The sequence below is a fragment of the Sinocyclocheilus grahami genome, unplaced genomic scaffold (assembly GCF_001515645.1).
Source record: "Sinocyclocheilus grahami isolate Dianchi unplaced genomic scaffold, SAMN03320097.WGS_v1.1 scaffold344.1, whole genome shotgun sequence".
NCBI lineage: Eukaryota > Metazoa > Chordata > Actinopteri > Cypriniformes > Cyprinidae > Sinocyclocheilus > Sinocyclocheilus grahami.
The window spans coordinates 138339-165400 of record NW_015505523.1 but is presented as its reverse complement, the minus strand read 5'-3'; the positions used below and the strand labels follow the sequence as shown (position 1 = coordinate 165400).

Here is a 27062-nt window from a genome sequence, read left to right as displayed (position 1 = left end):
AATCAAGCATCTCCCCTGATAGCTTATCTAGCCAACTTTGAGCATAGGCTATAAATGTCCATTCTCCTAAGGTCTATTTAAACTAATCTAGTGTATTATAAGTCATAATAAGCTAAGATGATAATTAGCAACTGAAGTGTTGTGAAGACCCCAGAGGAATATCCCTGCCTGGCCTTATAATATCCAGAGGGTGTGTATTTACTGTATAAATGTCTTGATCAATAAAGCCAAAGCTCAGGTAAAAGACAACTTGGGGGATGGACTGAAATCACTATATTTTAATGTCCTTAAACCCAAATCAATCAGTCACATTTGGGAGTTTAGGCTATTTCACATTTAAGCAATATGGTTTTGCTTTTCTATAACAGTTCAATAAACACAAAACTAACGATGAACGAGGCCAATTACACCAAGGATGATAACTATAAAGTTCTTAATAATCATTCAAATTCTATGGGAATAGGGAAGTTGACCACAGCTATAACAATAATGACACAGAGGAACAATATTGTTTCAATCATTTTCAGGAAGCTAATGAATGATAAAAAAACATTGACAGCCAATCAGAATTCACCCGACTTTAAACAGCTCATGTATTTAAAGTGGCAGTCGACAAAACTACAGCATGCGCTTAGAATACACAGAAAATTATTGTGTGTTTGTTATGAGCAGCACACAGTAATTGTGTTTGGATCCTGAATGAATCAATGTTTAGAATGAATTGTTTCAGCAAATGATTCAATGGCTCACTCATAAAGACAGTCCATGCATCCAAATATGCCTACTACTATATAGTAGGCAAAAAACAGTATGTGAAAAGAGTAGCATTTCCGAATTTATAAAACAGTATGTGAAAATCTAAGTAATAAAATAATGAAACACATTACAAGCAACAGAACAAGTCAATTGCACTGCAAAACATAACACAGATTCATTTTCACGTAATTTTTTTGTCCCATTCATTTCTATATCAAACATCGAAATTTCAGATTCAGTTCCACATTTGCATACGGCTGTCGTTCCAACTTGTCAATGTCTACTTAGCTGCATGAAAAATAAATTGTATTCAAATTAGGAGGGTTATATATAGGAAATGAGCAAAGAGTGCTCACTTTATAATAAGTTCACACACAGCACAAGCTCACTGGCTGAGTAAAAACTCCCGTTACAATTAGGGATGTAACGATTCACTCAACTCACGATTCGATTTGATTCAATTCGATTCGATTCACAATTCGATTTTCTCACAATTTTTTTCTAACAAAATTATATTTAAGACAAATTATACAGTAAATGAAAATGTGTCCTTTTATTATTGCTTGGACAAAATGCTGCACATTTCTTTGTGAAATTGAAATTTAACAAAACTAAATCGAAAATTTTAAACAAACCCAAAAATCAAATAAGTAACACACAAAAAAGAAATCTCTTCATATAAACAAACTAAGGCTTTGTCTGTGCTCTTTCCATTTAAAACTAGAGGCAACCACAGCATTTTAGTCATGATCCAAACAAAGATGCTACATACATGCAACATGAGCAGTTTTTAATCTAAATTAGATTGTATAATTTCGAAATTTGAAGCAAAAACAGAATGGTCTAACTTCAGTTTTGTGAAACTATAGGCTACATAAAAAATATCTGCAAATTATAAGTATTATAAGTATAAGTATAATAAGACGCAAATTCACTCTCTGACAGCAGGTGGTGCTTATGGAACAGGCAATATAGCGTTTCCTTGGTTACCGCTGTGAACAAAGCAGCGCTACACTTATGAACTTTAACACTGTTCATAGGCAAGATGAAAAGAAAATACCATCTAAACTTTTCTAAAGACAGTCAGTTCCCCTCAGAGATACAATCATATAAACTCCTACCCCTAATTGTATCGCAATTTGTTTAGCATCTCAATCGATTTGAATCGCCACATATTTTAATAAATTTTCAATAGGCTTGCGGTGTATCGTTACATCCCTAGTTACAATAAAATCTGCTTATATTGCAAAATTCATCTCATATTTATTGTCTATTGTGTTCATAATTTGTTAGTAATAGCAAAAAGATAGCTCAAGCTGATCAAACTTGAGCAGATTCGGACTTAAAAGCCTCTGATTGGCCATTGCGTTCACATGCTCAAAAAACATGCATGTGATTGGCTACAATGATCAACCCTGCAAAAAAATAAACCTTTGAAACAGAAAAATATGATGCTCTTCACGAAGCACTCACACAAATACAGGAACATTTGAAAGTATCCGACTATTAGCGAGTACTGGATCGACCTGGTACTCCATACAAATAATACCATGGAAAGTTTGGTATTGTTATGTTTTTAAAATGTACTGACTTAGTACCGAAGTACCAGTACTTTTGAAAACACAGACAGTATGCAATTTTAGACACAGCTAGTCCTGACCGAATATGCGTTTTTGAATGATTCATTGACTCACTCACACAGACATTGGCTTGTCACCACCTACTAACAACGGAACCACAGAAAGTGTCACTTAAAAAAAACACTACTCAAACACTGACTTGACAGTCACTCTGTAACATGCAAAAACAGATGACCTGAATGACATAAACAGTGAAAGTCCTAGTGCTGTTGGACTACATTAGTGCTCTTGAAAAGCAGCTCAGCCAATCAGATTCAAGGACTGGAACAGTTGTATAATGATTCTTTTTCAGTAGCAAGTCAGAAAGTGCCATGTTAAATGACTCATACTCAGGGAGCAGACAGGAACAGGAACTTCTGTTCAGCCTGATCTATAAACACAAAACTTCACTAACAGCATCGCTGATCAAATCCCAGCTTGTATCTCTTTTGCGTTGCTTCTTTCAATTAGAAGCTCTGAATTATGTGTCAACCTCTTTGTATCCCCTTTTAAATTACTGTTTCATTGCATCTTCCTGTCTAATTTTAGTGAAGAGCTGTTGCTTCCAAAGAAGAAAAAAAAAGAGAAACGGCAATGAGGAAGATTGGGGCAGTACACAAGAGAGGCTTCTAGTCTAACTATCTAAGTAATTAACAGTAAGCAACAGAGTTCACACAAGTCGTCCCTCCGTCTACACCTCCCCCATTAGAAGTGTCAAGGGAAAGGGTAGTTACATAACCAACTCAACAAGGTGGGGGATATAATACGGCATAAAAAAGGAATAAATTAAACATTTATTTCTTAAAAAACCACAGAGTGGGTCTTACGCAATCTGGTTAACAATTTAACATTTGATCAGAATATCAAAAATTGTGCCAGCCATAATTGGGGTTAAAATGGATAATAGATGCAAAGAGAACTGCACAGGCAAAAGCAATTGATAATAATGTAAAAAAGAAAAAATAAGAAAGAAACAGCAAAGACCTGGTCATTTTGAAAATGAGATAAACTGCAGAATATTTTAATTGTTTAAAAAAAAAAAAAAAAAAGATTTGATGTTAAAGGGTATCGAAAAACTATTTTAAAAAAAAAACACTTTACCTACAATAATGTACAGATTAGACTAAAAAAAATTTGACTAATAAATGTAGAAATGTTGCCTTGGCAAGTAACTGAAATGTTGAAGTTGAAGTACTAAAATGAAAAACTAAAATACTAATAGTATAAAACTCACAAGTACAAATATAAAAAATCATCACAAAAGCACATAAAATAAAAACAGAAAATAGATTTAATCTTATTCAAAATATCAATAAATATTATAATAGTATATAAATACTAAAATAATACTGTATTCCTAAAGCTGTCACATGAGCGTTACTATTTCTCCCATTTTTCTACATTCTCTCTCTCATAAGAAGTCAATATCGCATCCTTGTTTGTTGTTACTCTTTGTTGGTCAAGTTCAAACGGGAAATATTATAATTCCAGTGCACATAACTGAGAAATCCAAACGATGCTTGGAATAATAAACCTGTCTGGTCCTGTACTCTGTGCCATTCCTCACCACCAGGCACTTATTCATCCGTTCTCCTGTGTCAGCTCTTTGTTGCATTATCCATCCTTCCATCCATAGCTTTTCATTTCGCTGTCTACACCTCTCCATCATTCTGACTCACTCGTACGCAGAGGTGGCTGACTGACTCATATCAAGATGGAGGTGTGTAGTGCTGACACAGTCGCTGCAGACGAGGCTGGGGCTACAGGCCATGACCGATCAAACGTTCTGGTCATGCCATATGGCAACTGACAGATCTAACAAACAAATAAAAGCAATCTTGCTTCATAGCAAAAATGGCTTCATATAGGCCTGCCGCAATAAACAATATATCGCCTTATCGCGCAATATATGTACATGACCTCAATAATTTTTGGTGACGCAATATATCGCCCATTATATTTACTTAAAAATGAATGTCACCATGTTTTGTACATTCCACTTATGCCTGTGTCTTTTGCAGCTTCTCGTACATAACGTGGTGTAGTCATGAGGTGCTAGTTCAAATATAAAAAAAGCTTTTACAAAAAAAAGTTTCATCTGCAGATATGGCCTTGTTTAGGGATCTGTGCCTTTGTGCATACGGACGTCTGACTGATACGTAGTGATTGTGTTTTTCAGCAATAGTGTGCACCCTTAATTTACAGAGAAAAGAATGGTAGAGTTGGTTCTTAGTGCTCGCCATGGTTCTGGCTTGCACTCCCCTCAGCATGGTGGCGTGGGTATACCGTTCCCCATAGCGACCCCTAGAGGATGCAGTTCGAAGTTCCCATGAAAGGGAACGTCTCGGGTTACTTATGTAACCATGGTTCCCTGAGTAGGGAACGAGACACTGCGTCCTCTAGGTTTCTTGCCATGCTGCGGACGCAAGCTTCAGACGAAGAAGTGAACGATGTGTAGCTCCCGGCACCGATTTATACTGTAGTCGCACCGGTAGTGACGTCATGGCTGTCGCCGGCCAACGAGTTGGTGTTTTTTCAATGTATGCTTCAGATACGAGTCACGACGAGGCGTTCCCCATAGCGACCCCTAGAGGACGCAGTGTCTCGTTCCCTACTCAGGGAACCATGGTTACATAAGTAACCCGAGACGTTCTCTCATTACCCAAGAAATTTGATTCAGTTATAAAAATAACCAGAGATGATGCATATATCTTACTTATTAATTGCTGCTATCTGAAGCACGGGGCAAATCGGGACAGCTGGGGATGAGGAGATCATATTCACTTCCCAATCCTCTGAAGAATAGCGACACAAATGGAAATAAGCCAGCAGAGGCCATATTTTGTAGAAATACTTTGTGACTCCATCTTGTTTAAAGCCATCATCAGGATGATTCTTAATTGCATTGATGAGAATCCAGAGACCTCATCAAACTTGATTTTCCCAATCTCATTGTACTGATTCTGCCAAGTTTCCTGCTGTAACATTCAACACTATACTTAGAAACATCACATTAGTGACTTTTGTCCTGCAAAACCAACACAAAACTCTTGTAATGCATTATTTAGGATTCCATTACTTATAAAGGCCTCATTTTTAACGTAAGTGTGGGTACATTTTTAATTTAAATGCGCAAGGCTTCCAGTCATTTTAGCGGTACGAAAACAGTCTGTTATACTGCTTGATGATGCAAATTGGTATTTGCTATCATATTACTTTTATTTATTATTATAATCATAAACATACTGGTTTATAGTGCAAAGTTTTACCGTCTACTGCACTTTGCTAGTTATTTACCCATAGAAGCTAATGAATCGTAAGTCTTGTACATTTAAAGAAAATAGCTTACTGTGGTGAAAAATAAGGTACATAATGATAACAAGACAGAGGAACACTATTGTTGGAATCACTTTCAGAATTTTTTTTTTCTAGGTAATTAATGATAAAAACATGACTTTAAAGATCTTGAGCATTTAAAACAGCAGATGATAATACTATTCATAACATTATTGTGTGTTGGTGTGGACGCTAATAGATTTATCTTTATAGTATTGTTCTCGGTGCAAACAGGCCTTCTTTATTTATTCGTTATTTGCTAAAATTCTTCCCCTCCACAGAAGCTCTAAAATCTCTTTCCTACTTAGTGAAACACTGAAAAGTTGCCATCTTCATTATTTACTTAACCTCATATGGTTCCACAATACAATGGAAGTCAATGGTCACCACAATTGTTACCAACATTCCTCAAAACAACTTCTTTTATGTTCCACAGAAGAAGAAAAAAGTCATACAGGTTTGAAACAACATGAGGGTGAATAAATAATGACAGAATGTTCAGTTTTGAGTGAACTATGCCTTTAAGAAGTACTACCATTGGCCCTTGACAAAAATATCTATACTTGTTTATCAGTAACATACATATAATAAAATAGACTGAGCAATTTCCAAGCAAATGTATACATTTAAAGAGGTGATAATATAAACATTTTTTAAAGGTTTTTCTCCTACTGAACTTGGAATGCATAAGAGTGACGTTATGGTGGTCCAGCATAAAATATTTCCTTCATGAGTCTACCCTGACCCCTCCTAACATCCACAACCACGTGCAAGGGAACCGTGCATCTGTGTTTCCGCTGTAGCGTCGGTCTGATCCGCTGGCAAAAATCATTAAAGGAGGCTGACAAAGCACTGGACCTGCCAGAGGAGAGTTGACGGACAGCCACCCCATCCCCTGCATCAACCCATCCCTGCCTGCCTGTCGTCCTTGTGCGTGGGTCTAAGGTGATCCATCATTCCAGCCCCGCCATGTTTCTGAAGCACAGCTTGAAGGACAGAGGAAGGTGCCATAGGTACGAATCCCACGGGGAGAGAAAGGGACTTTGAAAGAGGTTCAGAGGGTTTCAAATCTATCGGCTCTACCTGGCCTCGACGGAGACAGCTGCTCAGTGAAGCGAACACTTTGAGGCGCATACAAAGGCTCTAATCTGTGGAGATATTGGCACAGCACTGAGATAGATGCAGCAGAGCCCACTGAAAAGAATCCATAGAAAATATCTGGCCTCGGCAAACACACTAGTTAACAGATTTCTCAAGAGCGCTTTGGGGAACAACCAAGCTTTTTTTTAATCATGGGGAAAATTGAATTTGGATTTAAAAAACGACTGCTCTGTGAGTGCTGAGAAGTAGTACCTATTTAGAATCTAAACTCACCCATATCTTATACAATACCATTCAAAGGTTTGAGGTAAGTCTTTTGTTTTTGAAAAAAGTATCTTATACTTACCTGCACTTATTTGATCAAAACCTCTTATTTAATTTTGTTTTATATTTGAATACTTTTTAAAATAAAACCTCTGCCAATGCATTGATGAAATTAACAGTTGGATGTGCGAGCACTTTCTTCAGTTAAACAAAGAAAAAACCGAAGTCATTGCATTTGGAAACAAAGATGAAGTTCTCAAGGTGAATGCATACCTTGACCTAGGGGTCTAACAACTAAAAATCAAGTCAGGAATCTTGGTGTGATTCTGGAGACAGACCTTAGTTTCAGTAGTCATGTCAAAGCAGTAACTAAATCAGCATACTATCATCTCAAAAACATTGCAAGAATGAGATGTTTTGTTTCCAGTCAAGACTTGGAGAAACTTGTTCATGCCTTTATCACCAGCAGGGTGGACTATTGTAATGGTCTCCTCACCGGCCTTCCCAAGAAGACCATTAGACAGCTGCAGCTCATCCAGAACGCTGCTGCTAGAATTCTGACTAGAACCAGAAAATCTGAGCATATCACACCAGTCCTCAGGTCCTTACACTGGCTTCCAGTTATATTTAGGATTGGAAGTTGGAATCAGCTTCCAGAAGAGATCAGATGTGCTAAAACATTAGTCACATTTAAATGCAGACTCAAAACTCATCTGTTTAGCTGTGCATTTACTGAATGAGCACTGTGCAATGTCCGAACTGATTGCACTATATTTTATGTATAATCATTTTCTATTCTTAACTGTTTTAAATTCATTTTAAACCTCTTAAATAATTTTTTTAATCATTTTCAAAGTTTTAAATTCCTTGTTTTATTGTTGTGATTATTTTATTTTTTCATTTCTTTTATGTAAAGCACTTTGAATTACCATTGTGTATGAAATGTGCTACAGTATATAAATAAACTTGCCTTGCCTAATATGTTCATTTGCTGCTCAAATAACATTTTAGATTTTCAGTGTTGAAAAGCGTTGTGCTGCTTAATATTTTTGTAGAAACTCTGTGAATAGGTTTACCAGGATTCTTTGATGAATAGAAAATTAAAAAGAACAGCATTTATTTGAAATAGTTTGTAACATTATAAATGTCTTTACTGTAATTTCTTATTAATTTAATGTATCCTTGCTGAAGAAAAATCTTAAAAACGTACTGACCCCAAACCTTTGAATAGTATTGCACAGTATATAGAACTACTTTATTAGCATAGTTTGTCTAAATAAATGAGTAATTGATCTAATAAATAATTGAATGATACATTGTTTCAATTAAGTCTCTGCATTTTTTGTAACAAAACATAGTAAAAATCTGCTGTTAATATTAAAAAATATCCTGTTCTATTACATAGCTTCAATACAGTTCGGATTTTCGTTAGTAGTTTCTAGTGTTCTCTGCACTGTCTGGCCATATTAATGTCTTGTTCGAGGAAACCCTGCACCGCTACATACCTCTCCTTTCTCTCCAACATTCACAATAGCCCAAACAGTCACCTCCATCCCTTCATTATTTACAGATCCTCACCGGAACTCATTCAGATGGACGGCGGTGCCCACTGAAGCAGGAGGATCGAACCAAACCCAAAAATACTGCCCAGGATCCTCAGAGAGCCAGCCGCCCGAGACTTTCAATCACGAGGTGAATCCCAACCACTTAAAGGGTGTCCAGAGCCCTGCCTCCAGGGGAGAGGAGAGGAAATGGCTCAGCAGAGTGCAAAAAGAGACTCTACCACGCATTTACTAAAACATGTCGGCACATTGCAGACTTTTGATGAAGACAGACAAAGAAAGTAATGAATACACAATACAGATATTCTGTAAAACAACAACATAGACAGGGGTTTTCAAACTGGGGTTCAGGGACCCCAAGAAGGCTGCAAGGGGTTACAGATTTGATGTTATTAATTAATTAATTAATTAATTAATTTGTTTGTTTATTTATTATACAGATTTTTCAGTGTAAAAAATGAAAATCAATCAAAAAATAAATCATATTTAACATCATGTTTTCTAAAGACTCGTCTCAAGTCATAAGATTAATCATAATTATTTTATTCTACAGTCAGCAATAATTTTATGTTTAATTTCAGGTTTATTTCATTTTATTTCAGGTTACCTTTGTAATTGTAGGTTTCAACATATCAAGGAGATCAACATATCTCCCTGGCATCAAAAAGTTTAAAAACACCTAATGAAGACAAAAGGAGAATTTTCTATTTTGACACAGCTTTAAATTATTGACAAATCTTTGTCAATACACATATCATTCTGTCAATAAAACGAGAATTGGAGCTGCAAGTAGGAAGCATGACTCTCTATCAAACAACTTGAGATCACTGGAGATTTTCACCCCCTCTTCGCTCTCACTGCAGATGGCCGCAGGAAACAACTATTGATTCAGGAATTAAAGTGAGACTTATTCAAACATTAGACCCACGCATTAATGAGCAAGTTGAAGGAAAGACAGACAGAGAGTTACCATGTTGAAATACTATATGCATGATATAGAAAGAGTGAGACAGAGGGAGGAACTGCGATATGGGATGGATTCTGTTCACAGAGGGATCCAATCTGGAGAAAGAGTCCCCCCAAGCCCCTGGCTATTTTCGTCACCGCTTGGCTTGTGCGGTTTCTCTATCTTTTTTCTTTTCGGTTAGCCAAATCCCTTGGAAGAGAAAGCCATCTGAGAGAATGATGGGGACAGAGGGACATTGTGGCTTTAAACACACACATGGACACAGTCCTATCTGTTTGGCATGTAATCATCTCTGTTGACAGACCAAACAAAGCAAAGAGACTCTTGCGGTGTTCATAGGGGCCTGATTGAAAGCTTCATACATTTTAAAACCAGATGGAGCAGAACAAAGGCGCTGCTGAAGATATTATTTTGCACACTGCTTCCATACAGTTTTACAGCTCCTCCCATTATACCTTCTAACAATCTGTTCAGAGAATTGTGTCTCTGATCTGAATAGACAAATGAAAGAGTACAATAAATGAAATAGCACATACTTGCACACTAAACGTGAAGTTCTTTGTCTCTGTACCACCAACGGCACCAAACAAAACTGCATATAATAAGAAAAAGGGCGACTTAGTGGCTGTCAAGAGGGTCTGAAAAATAATGTCTCATAGTTTGGCAAGTAGTCTCAACCCAAACTCATGCCACTGGTTGAGCCAGAGTCAGGCAGCTTGTAGTGGAGTGCAGTGGTGCAGATATTATAATTTTTTCTAACATCAAGGTCAATGAAAACAAAGCCAGACTGAAAAAAATTACTAGGGAGCCACAGGCTTTTAAAATGTAAAACTGAAAAGTCAAATGACATTTTTAGTTCCCTTTCAGTTGGTCACTCTCGACGTCACGTCGGATGACCGACGAAATTGGGATCTCGCTTAGAGGGACCAATCTACTTCGAGTGTAAACTAAACGAGCCAATGCACATTGGCATGAGATTAATGCATCCAGCTGCTGCTGATCACAGCGTGACTATAAGTAGGCAGCAGATGCAGCGCATATTCAGCTTTTCGCTTCGGAGCCGAGTGATCACATTGTTCTGCTCCTGACTACTCTACTGAGAAAAGAAGACTGAACGAGTTCAGCGCGCTCTTAGAGAACTCTTCGTGTTGGCGGACGGCGCTTCAGCGGTGGTGGTTTCCCGTGTTAAGTGGGTTGCACACATCAGGCTGCACTACCCACTGTTTGTGTTGCAGATGATCATCTCTCCTGTGCGCCTCAGCACACTAAAATAGCTTTTTCCCCTAAAACACTGGAAGGGGCAGTAGCTGTGGCCTTTTGGTAGGATCCCAATTTCGTCGGTCATACGACGTGACGTCGAGAGTGACTGAAAAGGGAACGTCTCGGTTGCGTATGGTAACCCTCGTTCCCTGAAGGAGGGAACGGAGACATCACGTCCCGTCGCCACAGCTCCTGTACCACCGCTGAGCGGCCGGGTCACCGGCTCGGCTCCTCAGCGAAAACCTGAATATGCGCTGCATCTGCTGCCTACTTATACTCACGCTGTGATCAGCAGTGTGATCTGGATGAAATTATCGCATGCCAATGTGCATTGGCTCGTTTAGTTTACACTCAAAGTAGATTGGTCCCTCTAAGCGAGATCCCAATTTCGTCGGTCATCCGACGTGACGTCTCCGTTCCCTCCTTCAGGGAACGAGGGTTACCATATGTAACCGAGACGTTTCCAATAGTGAAACCTCACCCAAAAATTACAGTTCTGTCATTGTTTAATCACCTTCATGTCATACCAAAGTAAGGTGAAGTCACATTTACTGTTAATCTGTGAAATTTTGTGAGCAAAATCCAGTCATTTTAATATGAATTCAGACGTTCGGGAGTTTCGTGCGATGTTTGCCCGTCTTCAAGTTGGTCATGCGCTGATCATCAGAAAAGCTGTTGGTTTAAAAGAGATTTCTGTGTGAGCTAATTTTTATACATTTCAACTAGTGCTGTCAAACAATTAATCGCAATTAATCGCATCCAAAATAAAAGTTTTTGTTTACATAATATATGTATGTGTTCTGTGTATATTTATTATGTCTATATAAATACACACACATACATGTATATATTGAAGAAAAATATGCTATGTTTATATATTTAATTTATTTATCTGTAATATAAATAATATAAATATATACATGTAAATATTTTCAAAATATATACTGTATGTGTGTATGTAGGCTATATATACATAATAAATATACAGACATATACACACATATATACACACACATATATTATGTAAACAAAAAAATTCATTTTGAATGCAATTAATTGTGATCATTTGACAGCACTAATTTCAACACAATGGATGATGTGCCTTTTTGCATGCAAAATGTCACTAATGTGACTACACCTTTAGACTTGGGTTAAAATGAAATTTAGAAAGATTCAAAATGGCATTGTAAAACAAATCCATATACGAAATGAGAAATTTAATCCATGTCATATAAAGAAATATGAGCAATAGTGTGCATCAAAAAATCAAAGGCAAAATTTTCACTTAGGCCCTAGCATAAAGTCATTCCACTCAAGTCAGACAGCAAATGTGCAAAATATATTAAAAACCTTTTTTGTTGTTGGATCCTTATTTGTGCTCTGCATTTAACCCATCCTAGTGCGCACACACACAGCAGTGAGTAGTGAACCTACACCTGGGAGCAAGAGGGGGTTTGGTGCCTTGCCCAAGGACACCTCAGTTGTGGGTAATGAAGGTGAAAGGGAGCGCTGTTCATTCACTCCCTCCACCTACAAGTCCTGCCATGCTGAAAATCAAACCCGTGACCTTTGGGTTACAAGTCTGACTCTCTAACCATTAGGCCACAAGAGGGAGGGATGGAGGGCCAGGGTCATGAGGTTTGTGTAAGTAGTTGACCCAGTAAATATACAATTAAAAATATGAAATTTGGCTACAATGTTTATTACTTGTAATGGCATGCATCAGATATAAGGTCAAAACAACTTTTCGAAATTTTGGATTTTTGGATGCACCCTAATGAGCACTGTATATGATGAACATTTAATTTATACCCTTTTTTTTTTTCTTTTTACACAAACACCTTTTTTGTTTTTTCAAAGTTTTGGTTACCTGGACTTAAATATGGGTGATTGGGTAACTGAAGTTTTTATGCTGTGCAAGATTTTTACATGTGGTAAAAAAGTCGTAGCAACGTTTTTCAGCAATTAACAGTCCCTCAGTATTTCAGACCTGATATGTCAGACTCAATATTTTGGAAAAAATTTAAAATGAATTATTTTTGCTGTTTCGGATACTTTCAGTAGCTAAAATTTTGGTCCATCACTAGTTTCCAAATTACAGAACAAATCTAATTAAACAACTAATTCACAAGCAAGTTCAAATCAGTTTCTTAAATCTTTTTGGCTGACCATTAAAAATAATTATTAAGTTAAGGCGATATTTTTGTCTTCAAAAAGTATTCGCAAAAAAAGTATTCTTGTAGCTTCATAAAATTAAGGTTGAACCACTGATGTCACATGAACTATTTTATTGATGTCCTTACTACCTTTCAGGGCCTTGAACGTGGTAGTTGCATTGCTGTCTATGCAGGGTCAGAAATCTTTTGCATTTCATCAGAAAGTCTTACAGGGTTTAGAACGACACGAGGGTGAGTCATTAATGACAGAATGTCATATTTTTGGGTGAACTATCCCTTTAAAAACAACCAATTCGGAGTCATTTGTTCACAAATCCTGAACAACTAGGCCTAGAACTTGAATTGAATTATTTTTTCTTTTTTTCATTTTGTGTCACATTTGTGACCATTTTACACCAAGCCCTGCTCTAGTAGCACAATATTTCAGATATCGGAGCTATCTAATACAGCATAAGACTCTGGGGTAAGAATAACTGGAAACTACCACAACAAACGTACAAATCACAAACTTTTACTTGCTGACCTCTTTATAAACCATTTAAAAGCGCCAATAACACTTCATCCAGCTGCCGTGCTCATATTATAAAGCAGCGTTCACTCATGTGGCACTGCGAGTAAATAGGTTGAGCGTAGCTCTGTGGAGAGGGGCATATGCCCATGTGGCGATGCTATCATGCACACTGATACGACGGTAGGAAACAAACTTGTCTCGGCTATGACTGAATTACACAAAAAGAGGCTTGTATCAGCACTATGCTGCTGAGTTGACAAACCCACTGCCGAGAAGCTGAAAACATGGCCACTTGCACGGCTGTCCTAGAGGTCACACAAATCCCTACTATGCAAAATTTGTCATTCCCCGCTTAATTTAACACTCGACTGTGTAAAATAACACTGCAGAACTGAGAGGATGGAGGGAAAGAAACAGGCGGCTGAAAGCAGAATGATCATTGGGAGCGAATAATCTGTCCTCTACTCATCCTTCCGTGGCAGCGTTGGCTCCCCAGTGAGGAATCAAAGCCATCATGTGCAACACACTGCAAACAGAGCTGCAGACAGCCACAGAGGAAGGAAAGGCTGAGAGACGCAGAGGATGTGGCACTCCACATCAGACTGCTGGTAGTCTGACTACTACACAAGCAGGGCTGCCACTCCTCTGCAGTGATTTACACTGAGCTCAAAATGGCGAGTGACGGACCGGGCGATTAATCTGTTTAACTGAAACCGATTGTTCATACACAGTAATAGGACAGGAATTTATCAGGCTGGCTCGAATTACCACGACAGTGGCGTGTGCGTTTAATCTGCTGAGAAGGTTCAATGGGCTATATAAATTTCTGACAAATTCATCATTATCGCTCAAGGGGCCGACTCTATCATCAGGGACGGGTCTCAGAGTGTGGAGAACACAGCATGTTATGACATCGGATGAGGAGAGTAAGAATTTGTGTAGCGGCGAGGCAGTGTTGACGGAGTGTTGAAATAGCACGTCTGATAACATAAATGTCAAAATAAGGAAAATGAAGATCATATGAAATCGCTTAAAGGGGTCATATGATGCTGCTAAAAAGAACATTATTTTGTGTATTTGGTGTAATGAAATGTGTTTATGCGGTTTAAAGTTCAAAAAAGTCGATTTTTACAAAGCTCATCGTCTGAAAAAGCGAGGTGTGCTGTGATTGGCCAGCTATCCAATGCGTTGGGATTGGCTGAATACCTCAAGCGTGAGACGGAAATGTTACGCCCCTCACATACTGTTGATGCTGTGTCCGGCTGGAGCGACGAGACAAAAACATTAAAACCCATTACAAACGAGGCATTTGTTGCATCCAGTGGGGACATAATTACTGATTATAATGACTTATACTGTATTTTTACGCGTTGCGTTGCATTGCATCGCATCGCGCCGCATAAACATAAAACTCTGTCTGCATTTGTGATCAGAGAAATGACAAACAACAAGTGCTACTCTACTGCCCAAAACTCGCGTTTGAATCATCACTTTAAATGAAAACGTACTTAAGTGAGTCAAAACTGCCGGCATTGTAGTCTAACATTACTCTCCCAGGATCAGTAAACAGTCCTCCATAAAATGTGCTGCACACATCTGGATATTTGGGTTAAACTGTTCTGGAACAGTGTTGTAAATACAACTTAACCACTGATTTGTAGTCGTGTCCTGTTTTGGAAGACCAAACAAAGTAGTTTCGCTTTCACAACGAAAAACACAGCGGCCTAGCGTGAGGGGAAGCCCCGGCTTAGCGTGCGCTGAGGCCGGGATAGAGTGAGCTGAGGCCGGGCTAACGTGTGCCGGCGGATGCGACGAATGAGCGGCAATCACATGTGACGACCCCGGGCTGGACTCCACTTTGTCCACAGTGAAAGTTGATGTATTCCCTCAGCGACCAGCACAGATCAGCTCTAGGCATGACGAAGCGGATATCGTCCTCTTTTGGAAGACCAAACAAAGTAGTTTCGCTTTCACAACGAAGCACACAGCGCCTTCACGACATGGCTGCAGCGTCAACAATACTACAGTGAGAATAAAAGTTACGCCTTCTTTCTTTGCGTGAACATTTGGGCGGCGTTATGCAAATCTTCCCACATAGTGAGGTAGATCTGTGGGGGCGTGTTAGAACGAGCCGTTTTAGGTAGGTGTGATTGACTCTGAACTTTTATAAAGAATATCTCTTTGGATTTGAGACTTTAGTCTTTGTAACTTTACAGATCTTCTTTATGCACCAAGAGCTTGTAACACTCCAAAGAGAAAGGAAAAATTGAAATCGCATCATATGACCCCTTTAATGAGAGCGGGAAACAGAAAGTTGTGGGCAGGACATTGGAAGGATTGTCCTTTTTGTTTAAAACAGCCACAATACTTTAGTCACAGCTATAAAACATGATTTATTACTTGGTAGTCGGAGCTCAACAGGGCTCAACAGTAAAGATTTTTTCACAGTTGGTTCAGTAGTTCTGATTTTCACTGGCCTAAAGAATATTTACTTATTTTAAGTATTTATTTGCCATAACAACATAATTGTCTGGAATATATATATATATATATATATATATATATATATATATATATATATATATATATATATATATATATATATATTTTTATTTTATTTTATTTTATTTTTTCGAGAAAGTTTTATATTTTTCATGACATTTTTCGTTTTCTCTATAACATTTTTTGTGAAAAAAAATTACAAAAAAACTGAATAGAAATTTACTAGAAAATTTCTAATATATTTCTATATTTTCTAGAAATATTAATATTTTTCATGAACTTAAGTTTTCTTTAAAAAACATTTTTGGGACAAAAAGATTTACTAGAAAACTAAATAAAAATACTTGAACAATTCTATCAAATGTAATGAAAATACAAATAAATTTACTAGAAAATTTACTAAAAGATTTGTTTTTTTACAAACTGAACATTTCACAGCATAAACGCTAGTTTAATACATAAATTTAACTGGAAAACAGTAGCATACAGTGCAAAACATCTCTCACTGACATTCATTCTCTCTAGAGAGTATTTAATTCAACCAGAACTGTGTAGTGCAATATGAGTCATCTAAATATTCCTCCATTTTCCTGGAAGAGAGTGACTGTAAATTTTAAATGTGTGTATCTGCTTCAATCAGTTGTACACCAGACGGCTTTAAAAGTAACAGAAACGCTGCAAAACTCCAATTTTGATTGCATGGGGTTTATGATGCTGTCTTTGCTAGAAGTTAAAGAAATACATTTCTTGTGTTGCATATTTTCAAACTTTCCACAAAACACAATTGTCTGGGAAGCACAGGTCCTCGTATCACTTCATATCACAGCACAGTAGATAACAAGAAAATACGGAACACTGTATGCTGTGGTTAAAGCTGAGCATTGAACATTACGTGACGAAGATAGCAATTGAACTGGGCACAAGGAGGAAGAACTGGAAGTCCAGGCACAACCATGGCTGATCTTCACTATTACCCTCTGACCCTATGTCAAAAACCACTAAGCATGATGGGAAATGGCAAAAAGTCGTTCGGAAAAATATGGTACACCTTTATGCGACATCATCATGGATCTGGCTTGATGGACAATCACCATTCTGGCCCACAGGCCTAAACATGGGACCACAAAGCAGAAACACCAGAAGGGGTTTACAAACAAATTATGGCAGACCTAGACTGTATTACTGCAAAATCTGAACACAAACTCAATTTATGCAATGCCAGCACATATGTCAGCAGAACACAGTCAAATGCATTCAAACATTCACACACATGAACACACAGTGAGAATGCCCTGGTCAGGGCATTGGGGGAAGGGTGCATACACAAATATATTGTACACTACATGCACTTAGCCTGTATTTGTGCCAGCTGAGAACCGGAGGACAGATTTTACAAAGACACCAGTGCTGACTGGATGGGGGCCAAGCAATCCCTATCACAATGCATGGAGGGCCTGTGCTGCCCTAATATGTGTTCAGTTCACATCACAGGTATGATTATCATTGGCTTAAATGGTGTGCTATTCAAATAGGACTTAATCCAAACCAACTCTAGGTCTACCAACAATATCCCCTACTGTACTTTCTCTATTTCTCTGGCTAAAACAGCATTAATGTAAATATCCAGTATGCAGCTTCAGGTTGCACTCACAGGCATTGGTCACAGCGAAGCTGTTGGCAGTCTCAATGTTGTCCACGTGGGGTACCAGGTTAAAGGGGGCCTCAGATGCATTAGGGCTTGTGTTGTGAAGAAAAATGGCCAACCGAAAGGCAGTGTACTCCTGATCTGTGTTCCTGATGAACAGCCCGCCTGCAGGAGAGAGAGAGAGTGTAGTGAGAAAGAAAGAAGAGAGGAGGAGAAGTGAAAGAGAGGGGGAAATAACACATTGCACCAAAAACGTCATATAGAAAACTGGCAATTTGATTAAGAAGAAAAAGAGATATGAATACAAAAAAAACACATGGTTCAAGGATACTGAAATTCAAGTAACATGCCACATCAGATGAGTCCAGTGAGCTTTCACAGGCGAATAACCCCATTATGCACATATATGACATCTCTCTCTGGAAGATTCAAATAAAGATTGTGTATTAAAAATTGTTTGTAAAAAAAGTACAAATAATAATCTAGTAATTAGATAGATTTACCATATACGATTAAAAAAACATTGTTTTGGGATTATATTTTATATAATCATATTTCCATATGTCCATTTTTACTGTATAATAGGCTACTGTATGTGTATGTTTTTTTGTTTTGTTTAGTTTTTTGCTGAAAAAGCAAAGTAGAGAAAGAATTGCCATTATTATTCACGGTGAAAATTCATACTACACATTCACCAAGAAAATGCATGTAGTTTACTTAAAAGTATTGCCAAAATTAGGTCTTCAACGCTACAACGACTAATCGATAATGAAAATACTCGTCAAATTTCATTATTGATCTGCGTCTACTTGTCGTGCACGGAGAAACTCTATTGCAGTAACTTTACAAAAATGCATTTTAATGGAAAAATGCATTTTAAAATAACCAATGGCTGAAGCCACAGAGCAAGCAAACTGCTGAGAGGAAAGCGCACGACCTATCACTTTATATTAAACGATTCCAAGAGGCTCATAAACACTGTTTGATGTGACAGGTGCTTAGGCAGATGCGTGTATTGTAACTTAAGAGTTGTTTTCCCAGCGAAAAACTAGCCTTTTCTGGTTATATTCTTTTCTGTAGATGTCTGTCTGAATATATAGCGCGTATTTCTGGGTGCTGAGACCTGAGAGCAAGCGACATACATTTAAACTTCTGGCTTATCTGCGTGCGCGAAAACGTGCGCATGCGCATAAACCAGATGGGAAGCAATGTACGTTTAATTGAAATCCTTCAATCCTTCAATTTTTAACTGTGACCAAAGTTATCATAATGTAGCCTATTGTTTCAATTTTAAACTTTTTATAATGTGCAATAATATCAAGCATTTATTGTGTAGGGGAGAACATTTGGCCGGATATCGAAAACGAAAAATAAAATCTATTTTATGGGGTATTCTGAGGAAAAAAATAAAATTATATATATGTATACACACACACACACACACACACATTCCAAAGTGGGGTTCTCTCACTATAGTAGGCAGGGAGCATGAAATGGAAAACCCGGAGTGTAGCTGGAGCTGAGTGATTACAGTATGCTTAGAGCAAGGTACTATCTATCGCTCCATTCTAGTTCCACTCTGGTTTTTAATCCGCACGTTGCTTGGTGACACAAAAAGCTTGACACTTTGGCTACTTTCAGTGTTGCCAACTTAGCAATTTTGTTGCTAAATTTAGCAACTTTTCACACTACCCTAACAACCTTTTCTTCCAAAAGCATCTAGCAACAAATTTAGCTATTTTTAACATTTATTTGGCAACTTTTAGCAACTTTTAATAAGTGACTCAAACGATAAAAAAGGCACACATTTTTAATCTAAATTACACAAAAATAGGAAACCAAAGATGAGTACACACATCACGTGAATCAAGTTACTTGCTGTTTGCAATTGTTCAATTTATTAATAATAATTTAATAATTGTTCATTAATGATACACCTTGTTAGCTTGTACCTGCGATTGTCGATCACTTAGTCACTCACACTACACTAAGAAAAATATCTAGAAACATGGAAAAGGTACTAGTAATTTTCCAGGACATTATCTGTTGTAACCCGAAAACACTAAATACAATCCGTAATTAAAAATGCAGGTAAAAAACCTGCAAAAAAATCAATATGGAAAATTCCTTCATATTAACATAGTGGATTTGCCCTATTTTTTACAGATTTTTAGAGTGTAGCTAATACTAATACACTGCTTAAAACTATTGCTCAGAATGTGTAGTTTTACAAGTTAAATCTTAAATTGTTCAAAACACGTGTAAGTGTTCAACAATTCAATGTTGAATTTCAAAATACAGTTGTTTATATTTTAACATTATATTATGCATTTATATTATTTTACGAACAAATCTGAATTAACATATATAAAATATAATTTTTGCTGAGATTTGATGCAGCGACACAATTTTGCGTCGTGATTACGTAACGACGTCATCGCGCAATGACATCGCAACATCATTTAGCAACTTTTTAGCAGCAAATCGCCCTTCCGTTAGCAACTTGGCAACACTGACTACTTTTGGAACTATTTTCGTTGACTAACAAGAAATAACTTACTAACTGGCTATTTTCTGTCAAAGTTACTCAGTATTAATTAAATTGTTTCTATAATCAGTAAATGATAATGTCTAAACATACAAAATGTAAAAGGCAACAAAACACCTCCCTTAATGCCTGAAACGTCACCACATTGAATTTCAGGCAAGCACAGCTGAGAGTTTTTTACTGTAAATTTGATGTATTTTTATAGTGTGATTATGGCATTCTATTCCTCAGATAACAGTACACTTTACATAGGCTATTCTCGGTCAAACAATAAGAGAGATCAGGAATCTCACAGGCACCAAGAGTCTCAGGGCTTATGACATAGGGCTTGATGCAGTATTGGAATAAATTAAACCACTTTCCATTGACGAGGTGGTGAACTGATATTTAAGTCGCTTTGTGAATATATATCCAAATTATTTTCATTTTTACCAAGCATTCATTTATAAAGAACTAAACTTTCACTGCGTTAATGCACTGGTTCAGGATGATCCACCTTCAGAACAACATCCCATTTGTGCCACGGAGAGCACTGCAGTGGTGCCATAACCAAAACGAGGCAAAATGATCTGGTTGACAGCTAAAAAACAAACAAACAAAAAGTATCCAAAAAACTATTTCCCCAAAATTACCCTTTGCTGTCATGCAACAAAACCTACTTCCAACCGCATTATTTGCGCACTGACATTCGCAGTTGACCCCAATGCAGGCGGTCTTATTTTTGTCATTCAATTGACACAGTTTAACGCACTTAACGTGAAGCTCGTGTTTTTGAGATGAACCGCCGTACTTACCGATTTGAACGCTGCTCGGAAAAGCACCCATAGTAAGTCCCCAAACGCAAGAGAATAGCAGTAAAAGCTGATTACAAGAAATCCTCATTTTGTTAGTTCAAATTTGTGAGAGACATTGAGGATGACGTCAGTTGGGTAAAGGAAAGAAAGGAGAAACGTTGTTAGAAATCCATTCTTGCCGGGTTTTTCCCCTGCAGTGGCACGAACCCTTGTGCGACTCCGTCCGGCGGTAGACATGCAAGATGGGGGAGCGCGACAGCGGTGGGCAGTGTCTACATATACATACACACTCATCACACATGCGCCTTCTCTATTCCATCACACACACACACACACACACACACATATTCTCGCGGGGGTTCGTGTGTTCATTCTCTTTCTGTGCTGAATTCCGAGACAGCATAGGCGACTTCTCGTCCTCAGCCGTGCGAAAGCTCAGTTATAACGCGACCAACCTTTCGGTTGGACTGTCCCGATGAAACAAAAGCTAAGTTACATAGTTAGAATACAGGATGATACACGGTGTTTTTGCTGTCAGATGTGCAGTCCAGTAATTTTGCAGTAATGTATGTGCGTTGTGTTGCTTTGAAATTCACTAATGAGTGACATAACAAACACTGACTAACAGTATAGGCTATTCACCAATTTAAACCGTAAATTCCATCAGTTAAACCTATTGCAAATGAGCTAAATCACTATTGAGCCTCATGAGGTGAAAGTAATTGTAAAAATCGGATTTATGGAACAAAAAACAATTCTGGGTTAAGAAAGTATCATTTCAAATTTATTTAGGCTAATTTAATTTGTGATCATTTTGATGGATGTTAAATGTCAGAACTGGTGTGATCTGAATCAGTAGGTTCTCTTGTTTGAATTTTATATGTGACCCTGGACCACAAAACCAGTCACAAGGGTAAATTTTATGAAATTGAGATTTACACGTGCTGAAAGCTGAATAAATAAGGTTTTAACTGATGTATGGTTTGTTAGGATAAGACAATATTTAGCTGAGATACAACTATATCTGGAATCTGAGGGTGCAAAAAAAATTTATGGTAGGAAATTTACAAAATATCTTCATGGAACATGATCTTTACTTAATATCCTAATGATTTTTGGCATAAAAGAAAAATCTTGATTATAATTTGATAAATAATTTTGACCCATACAATGTATTATTGGCTATTGCTACAAATATTCCCGTGCTACTTACAGTATGACTGGTTTTGTGCTCCAGGGTCACATATAACTTCCACACATCATGGCTGAGGGAGGGTTGTGACACGTTCCTGTGTATTTTTATTAGACATTATATCAAAGTTTGAGACACATGGCTCAGAAATACAAAATTTAGACACTGAAACTAAATGTTGCAGGACAGAAAGCAAATGGCAGACATGAGTCTTTGAAATAGATTAAAGACATTTAACACATTTTGTTGACATTTAATGAATGACCACTGACTTTTCATTTTCTGGTCTTTAACTCCCTATTCTCTTTAGTCCCATAAATCATAAATCATACTGTTCATCACAATCTCCATTTCCTAATTTTTTATATCAGTCTTACTGCTTCAGTAAAACCTCTAGTGTTTAAGGAACGCTGTCTGTGAAAAATGAGCATAGGGTTAGAGACATTTGGTTTTGTAAAAATGTATTGATCGTATGCTGTTGTTAACAAGTGGCACTTTTAAAAATAAAGATTAGAATGCCACAACTTAAGTTCCACAGTTTTTCAGAATTCACTGGTGCTTTAGCGAACCTATAACAAAACTGTTTAATGTTAAAAGAAACGTCCCAGGTTACGTATGTAACCATGGTTCCCCCGAGGGAATGAGATGCTGCATCGGAAAACGCTAGGGGAACGTCTTCAGCGATACCAAGCTCTGAATCATATGTGTAATCAGTCCAATCGATGGGCGAGACGTCAGAGGCGGGTGACGTCATGACCAGGAAGCTTTAAAAGCATGTGAGGTGCAGGAGTGAAGCAAGCTCTAGTAGAGATGCCGGAAATATGGCCTTGCGACATAGCGTCTCGTTCCCTCGGGGAACCATGGTTACATATATAACCTGGGACGTTCCCCTTCGGGAACTCGAGCTGCGTCGGAAAACGCTAGGGGAACGAGATGCCCATGCCGCCAGACTTGCAAATCCCTGCCTAGTGTGGAAGAGCACAGCTATGGCAAGAGAACAGAGGGGCCTGGAGTGGCTAGCAAATCTAGGTCATAGAACCTGACGAATGTGAGGGGTGTAGATCATCCCGCAGTGCTGCAGATGTCCTGCATAGGAACACCTGCCAGAAAGGCCTTGGAGGCCGCCACACTTCTTGTTGAGTGAGCCTTGACCCCCAATGGTGAGGGGAGATCAGAGGACTCATAGGCAACAGTAATGGCATTCACTCTCCACCGGCTGAGGGTCTGCTTGGAAGCAGGATGACCTCTCTTAGGGGGACCATAGCACACAAGCAGTTGGTCCGCTTTTCTCCACAGGGTAGCTCTGTGGACATATGCATCCAGTGCTCACACTGGACACATACAATAAAGCCTCTGTTGGTCGGGCTCCCTGAAGGGAGGAGGATAAAAAGCCTGGAGTACGACAGGCCGTGGTGTAGAGGAGGGGACCTTAGGGACATACCCCGCACGAGGGTACAAAAAAGCTTTGGCCAGACCGGTGCAAAGTCGAGATAGGAAGGGACCACAGAAAGGGCCTGCAGATCCCCAACTCTCTTTAGAGAAGATATAGCCAACAGAAACACAGTCTTTAACGTAAGAAGACGATCTGATATCTCCTCGATAGGCTCAAAGGGAGGCCTACAGAGAGCATCTAGCACCACAGCGAGGTCTCAAGGAGGGACACGAGATCGTACCTGAGGCCTCAGCCTCATCACACCGCGGAGGAAACGTGTAACCATGGGGTCCTTGCCCACTGAGTGACCATCAAGAGGGGCGTGGTAGGCCGCTATAGCCGCCACGTAGACCTTCAGGGTGGAGTGGGTTAACCCTGCGGAGACACGGGCCTACAAGAACTCCAACACTGTACCAATCGGGCAGTTAACTGGGTCAAGCAGGCGGTCTCTGCACCATGAATTGAAGAGTCTCCACATCAGTGCTTACAGTTTCCTCGTTGAGGGATCTCTAGATTGGAGGATGGTCTCAACAACCTCGGTTGAGAGACCAAAGGCTATGAGTTGTGCCCCCTCAGGGGCCACACCTACAGCTTCCACAACTCTGGGTGGGGGTGAAGGATCATATCTGTGATCTCTCCTGACGGGAATCTCCCATGGAGTGCTGTCGAGGAGAGAAATCAGGTCTGAGAACCATACTCGGCCCGGCCAGCAATAGACGGACCCCGTCCCGACTCACTCTCTCTAGAACTCCCTGGAGCAGAGCGATCGGGGAAAAGGCGTACAGACGAAGCCTCGGCCAAGTCTGTACCATAGCATCCAGCCCCAGTGGAGCTGGATGAGTCAGAGAGAACCAGAGGGGACATTGCGATGTCTGACAAGTCGCAAACAAGTCCACCTGAGCCTGGCCAAAAACTCTCCATATCTGCTTCACCCTCCCATATTGAGATGCCCAGGAATATGAACTGCCCTCAGCGAGAGGAGTTTGCCCTGGGACCACACAAGGATCTGGTGCGCCAGCTTGTATAAGGGGCGCGAACGTAGACCTCCCTGGTGGTTGATATAAAAGACCACTGCTGTGTTGTCGGTGCGCATCAACACCTGGTGATCTCTTAGGTCTGGAAGAAAGTGTTTAAGGGCTCGAAACACGGCCAGCATCTCCAGGCAGTTGATGTGCCACGTGAGATGGCAACTACTCCACAGACCGCGGGCAGGGTGGCCACTCATGACCGCTCCCCAACCGGTGAGGGACGCGTCCGTCGCTAGCGTTATGCGGCGACAAGGAGCTCCCAGCACTGGGCCCTGAGACAAGAACCAAGGTTTCCTCCACATGTCTAAGGCACGTAGGCATTGCCGCGTGACCTTGATCATGCGAAGCTGGTTTGAACTGGTGTGATCCACCACTGTAGGGGTCTCATGTACAGCAGGCCAAGTGTTATTACGTTGGACACAGCTGCCATCAGACCCAGCAGCTTTTGAAACTGCTTGACAGTGAGTGACCGGCCTTCTCTGACTCTCACGACTGCAGTGAGGATCGACTCGATCCGAGCAGGAGACAAACGTGCCTGCATCGTTGTCGAATCCCATACCACGCCCAGATAAGTGGTCCTCTGTAATGGAGAAAGCACACTTTTCTTGGCGTTTAGTCTTAACCCCAACTCTTTCATATGAGTGAGAACGACATCTCGATGCCGAACCACCATCTGAGCTAAAATGAACCAATTGTCGATGTAATTGAGTATGTGCATGCCCTGGAGTCGCAGAGGAGCCAGAGCAGCATCCACACACTTTGTGAAAGTACGGGGTGAGAGTGCTAGGCCGAAGGGAAGGACCCGATATTGGTAAGCTTTGCCCCTGAAAGCAAACCTCAGGAACTTCCTGTGACTGGGAAGGATGGAGACATGGAAATAAGCATCGTTTAGATCTATCGTGACAAACCAGTCCTCGGACCTGATCTGAGACACGACCTGTTTGACAGTGAGCATTTTGAACCGACTGGGGCTGCTCCCACCCAGTAGCCCCCAGAGCTATAGAACGGCGAGGGAGAAACCGCTCGAATGCCGCCGCCTGTTTACGAGCCTCCTGGTATCTGTCGACGACGGAATTGACGGCGTCACTGAACAGACCAGAAGGCGCAAGCGGGGCATCCATAAGGCAGACCCTATCCTTCTCTTTCATATCGGACAGGGTCAACCATAAATGCCTCTCCGCTGCCACCAGAGCTGCCATGGACTGCCCAATAGCACGAGCTGTTTTCTTGGTGGTGCGGAGAGCTAAATCAGCAGTTCTCCTTAATTCTAAAATGTCATCTGCCTTGACTTGCTCCCCTTCATCAAGCTCTTTTAGCAGGTCGGCTTGGTACGCCTGTAACACTGACATAGTGTGCAGACACACACCAGCCTGACCTGCTGCAGAGTACCCCTTGCCCACCAGCGCTGAAGTGGTTCACAGCGGCATGGAGGGCAATACCGGAGCCTTCAGATATGATGCCGCGCCGGGCAACAGATAGCTCGCAAGCGTCTGCTCTACCCGGGGCATCACTCTGTAACCGCATTCACTCAACCCCGTCACATTTTCATAGTAATCAGAGGCGGGGACGAATAAGCGGGCCGAGAATGGTTTCTTCCACGATCTCGACAGCTCGGTGTGGAGATCAGGGAAAAAACGGCAGAGTACCCCTTGCCCACCAGCGCTGAAGTGGTTCACAGCGGCATGGAGGGCAATACCGGAGCCTTCAGATATGATGCCGCGCCGGGCAACAGATAGCTCGCAAGCGTCTGCTCTACCCGGGGGATCGCTCTGTAACTGCATTCACCCAGCCCCGCCACATTTCCATAGTAATCAGAGGCGGGGACGAATAAGCGGGCCGAGAATGGTTTCTTCCACGATCTCGACAGCTCGGTGTGGAGATCAGGGAAAAAACGGCAGGCTCCGGCGTGGAGGTAGCGGCTTAGCACGCAGAAAGCGTTCATCGAGTTTACTCTTCTGCGGTTCAGCCTGTTTCTCTGCGGGCCACTCAATGTTCAGCTTGGCAACCACACGAGTAACTACCTCCAATAGCTCCTCATATTGTGGGGATTGAGGGGGCGAATCCTCGACGCTTTCCACATCAACCTCCTCGGAGGAAGATAGGAGAAGTGCAGAGTCCGCTCTCCGGGGGGAAGAAACCGCGGAACGGGCTTCCGATCCCAGCGAGCGGGCAGTGGATCTGGCAGGTGAGGACGAAGATAGGGACTCGCCCGTCTCCATTCCCTCCACCAGATCCAGCTGCGAACCCCACGAGTGCAGCTGCCGCTCCGCCTCGGCGGAAGCGGGGCCAGCACCATGAGGAATGCTGGTGAATGCTCCCTCCTCAAAGAGAGCCTTCCGGGAGCGAAGCAAACGCAGTGGCAACTGCT

The 27062-nt window shown here is 40.2% G+C and overlaps 1 protein-coding gene across 4 annotated transcripts in view; it reads right to left on the bottom strand.

Annotated features, from left to right (window-relative positions):
• gria4b (glutamate receptor, ionotropic, AMPA 4b) overlaps positions 1–21432 on the bottom strand; it is a 106438-nt gene extending 85006 nt beyond the window's left edge. For all 4 annotated transcript variants that reach the window (XM_016228721.1, XM_016228723.1, XM_016228722.1 and 1 more), the window contains exons 1-2: positions 21043–21432; positions 17707–17865 (exon numbers count right to left, since the gene is read on the bottom strand). In XM_016228721.1, coding sequence (XP_016084207.1) covers positions 17707–17865; positions 21043–21130 — 247 coding nt within the window. In that variant the 5' untranslated portion in view covers positions 21131–21432. The remainder of the gene's footprint in view (positions 1–17706; positions 17866–21042) is intronic.
• Between the last annotated feature and the right edge of the window lie 5630 nt (positions 21433–27062).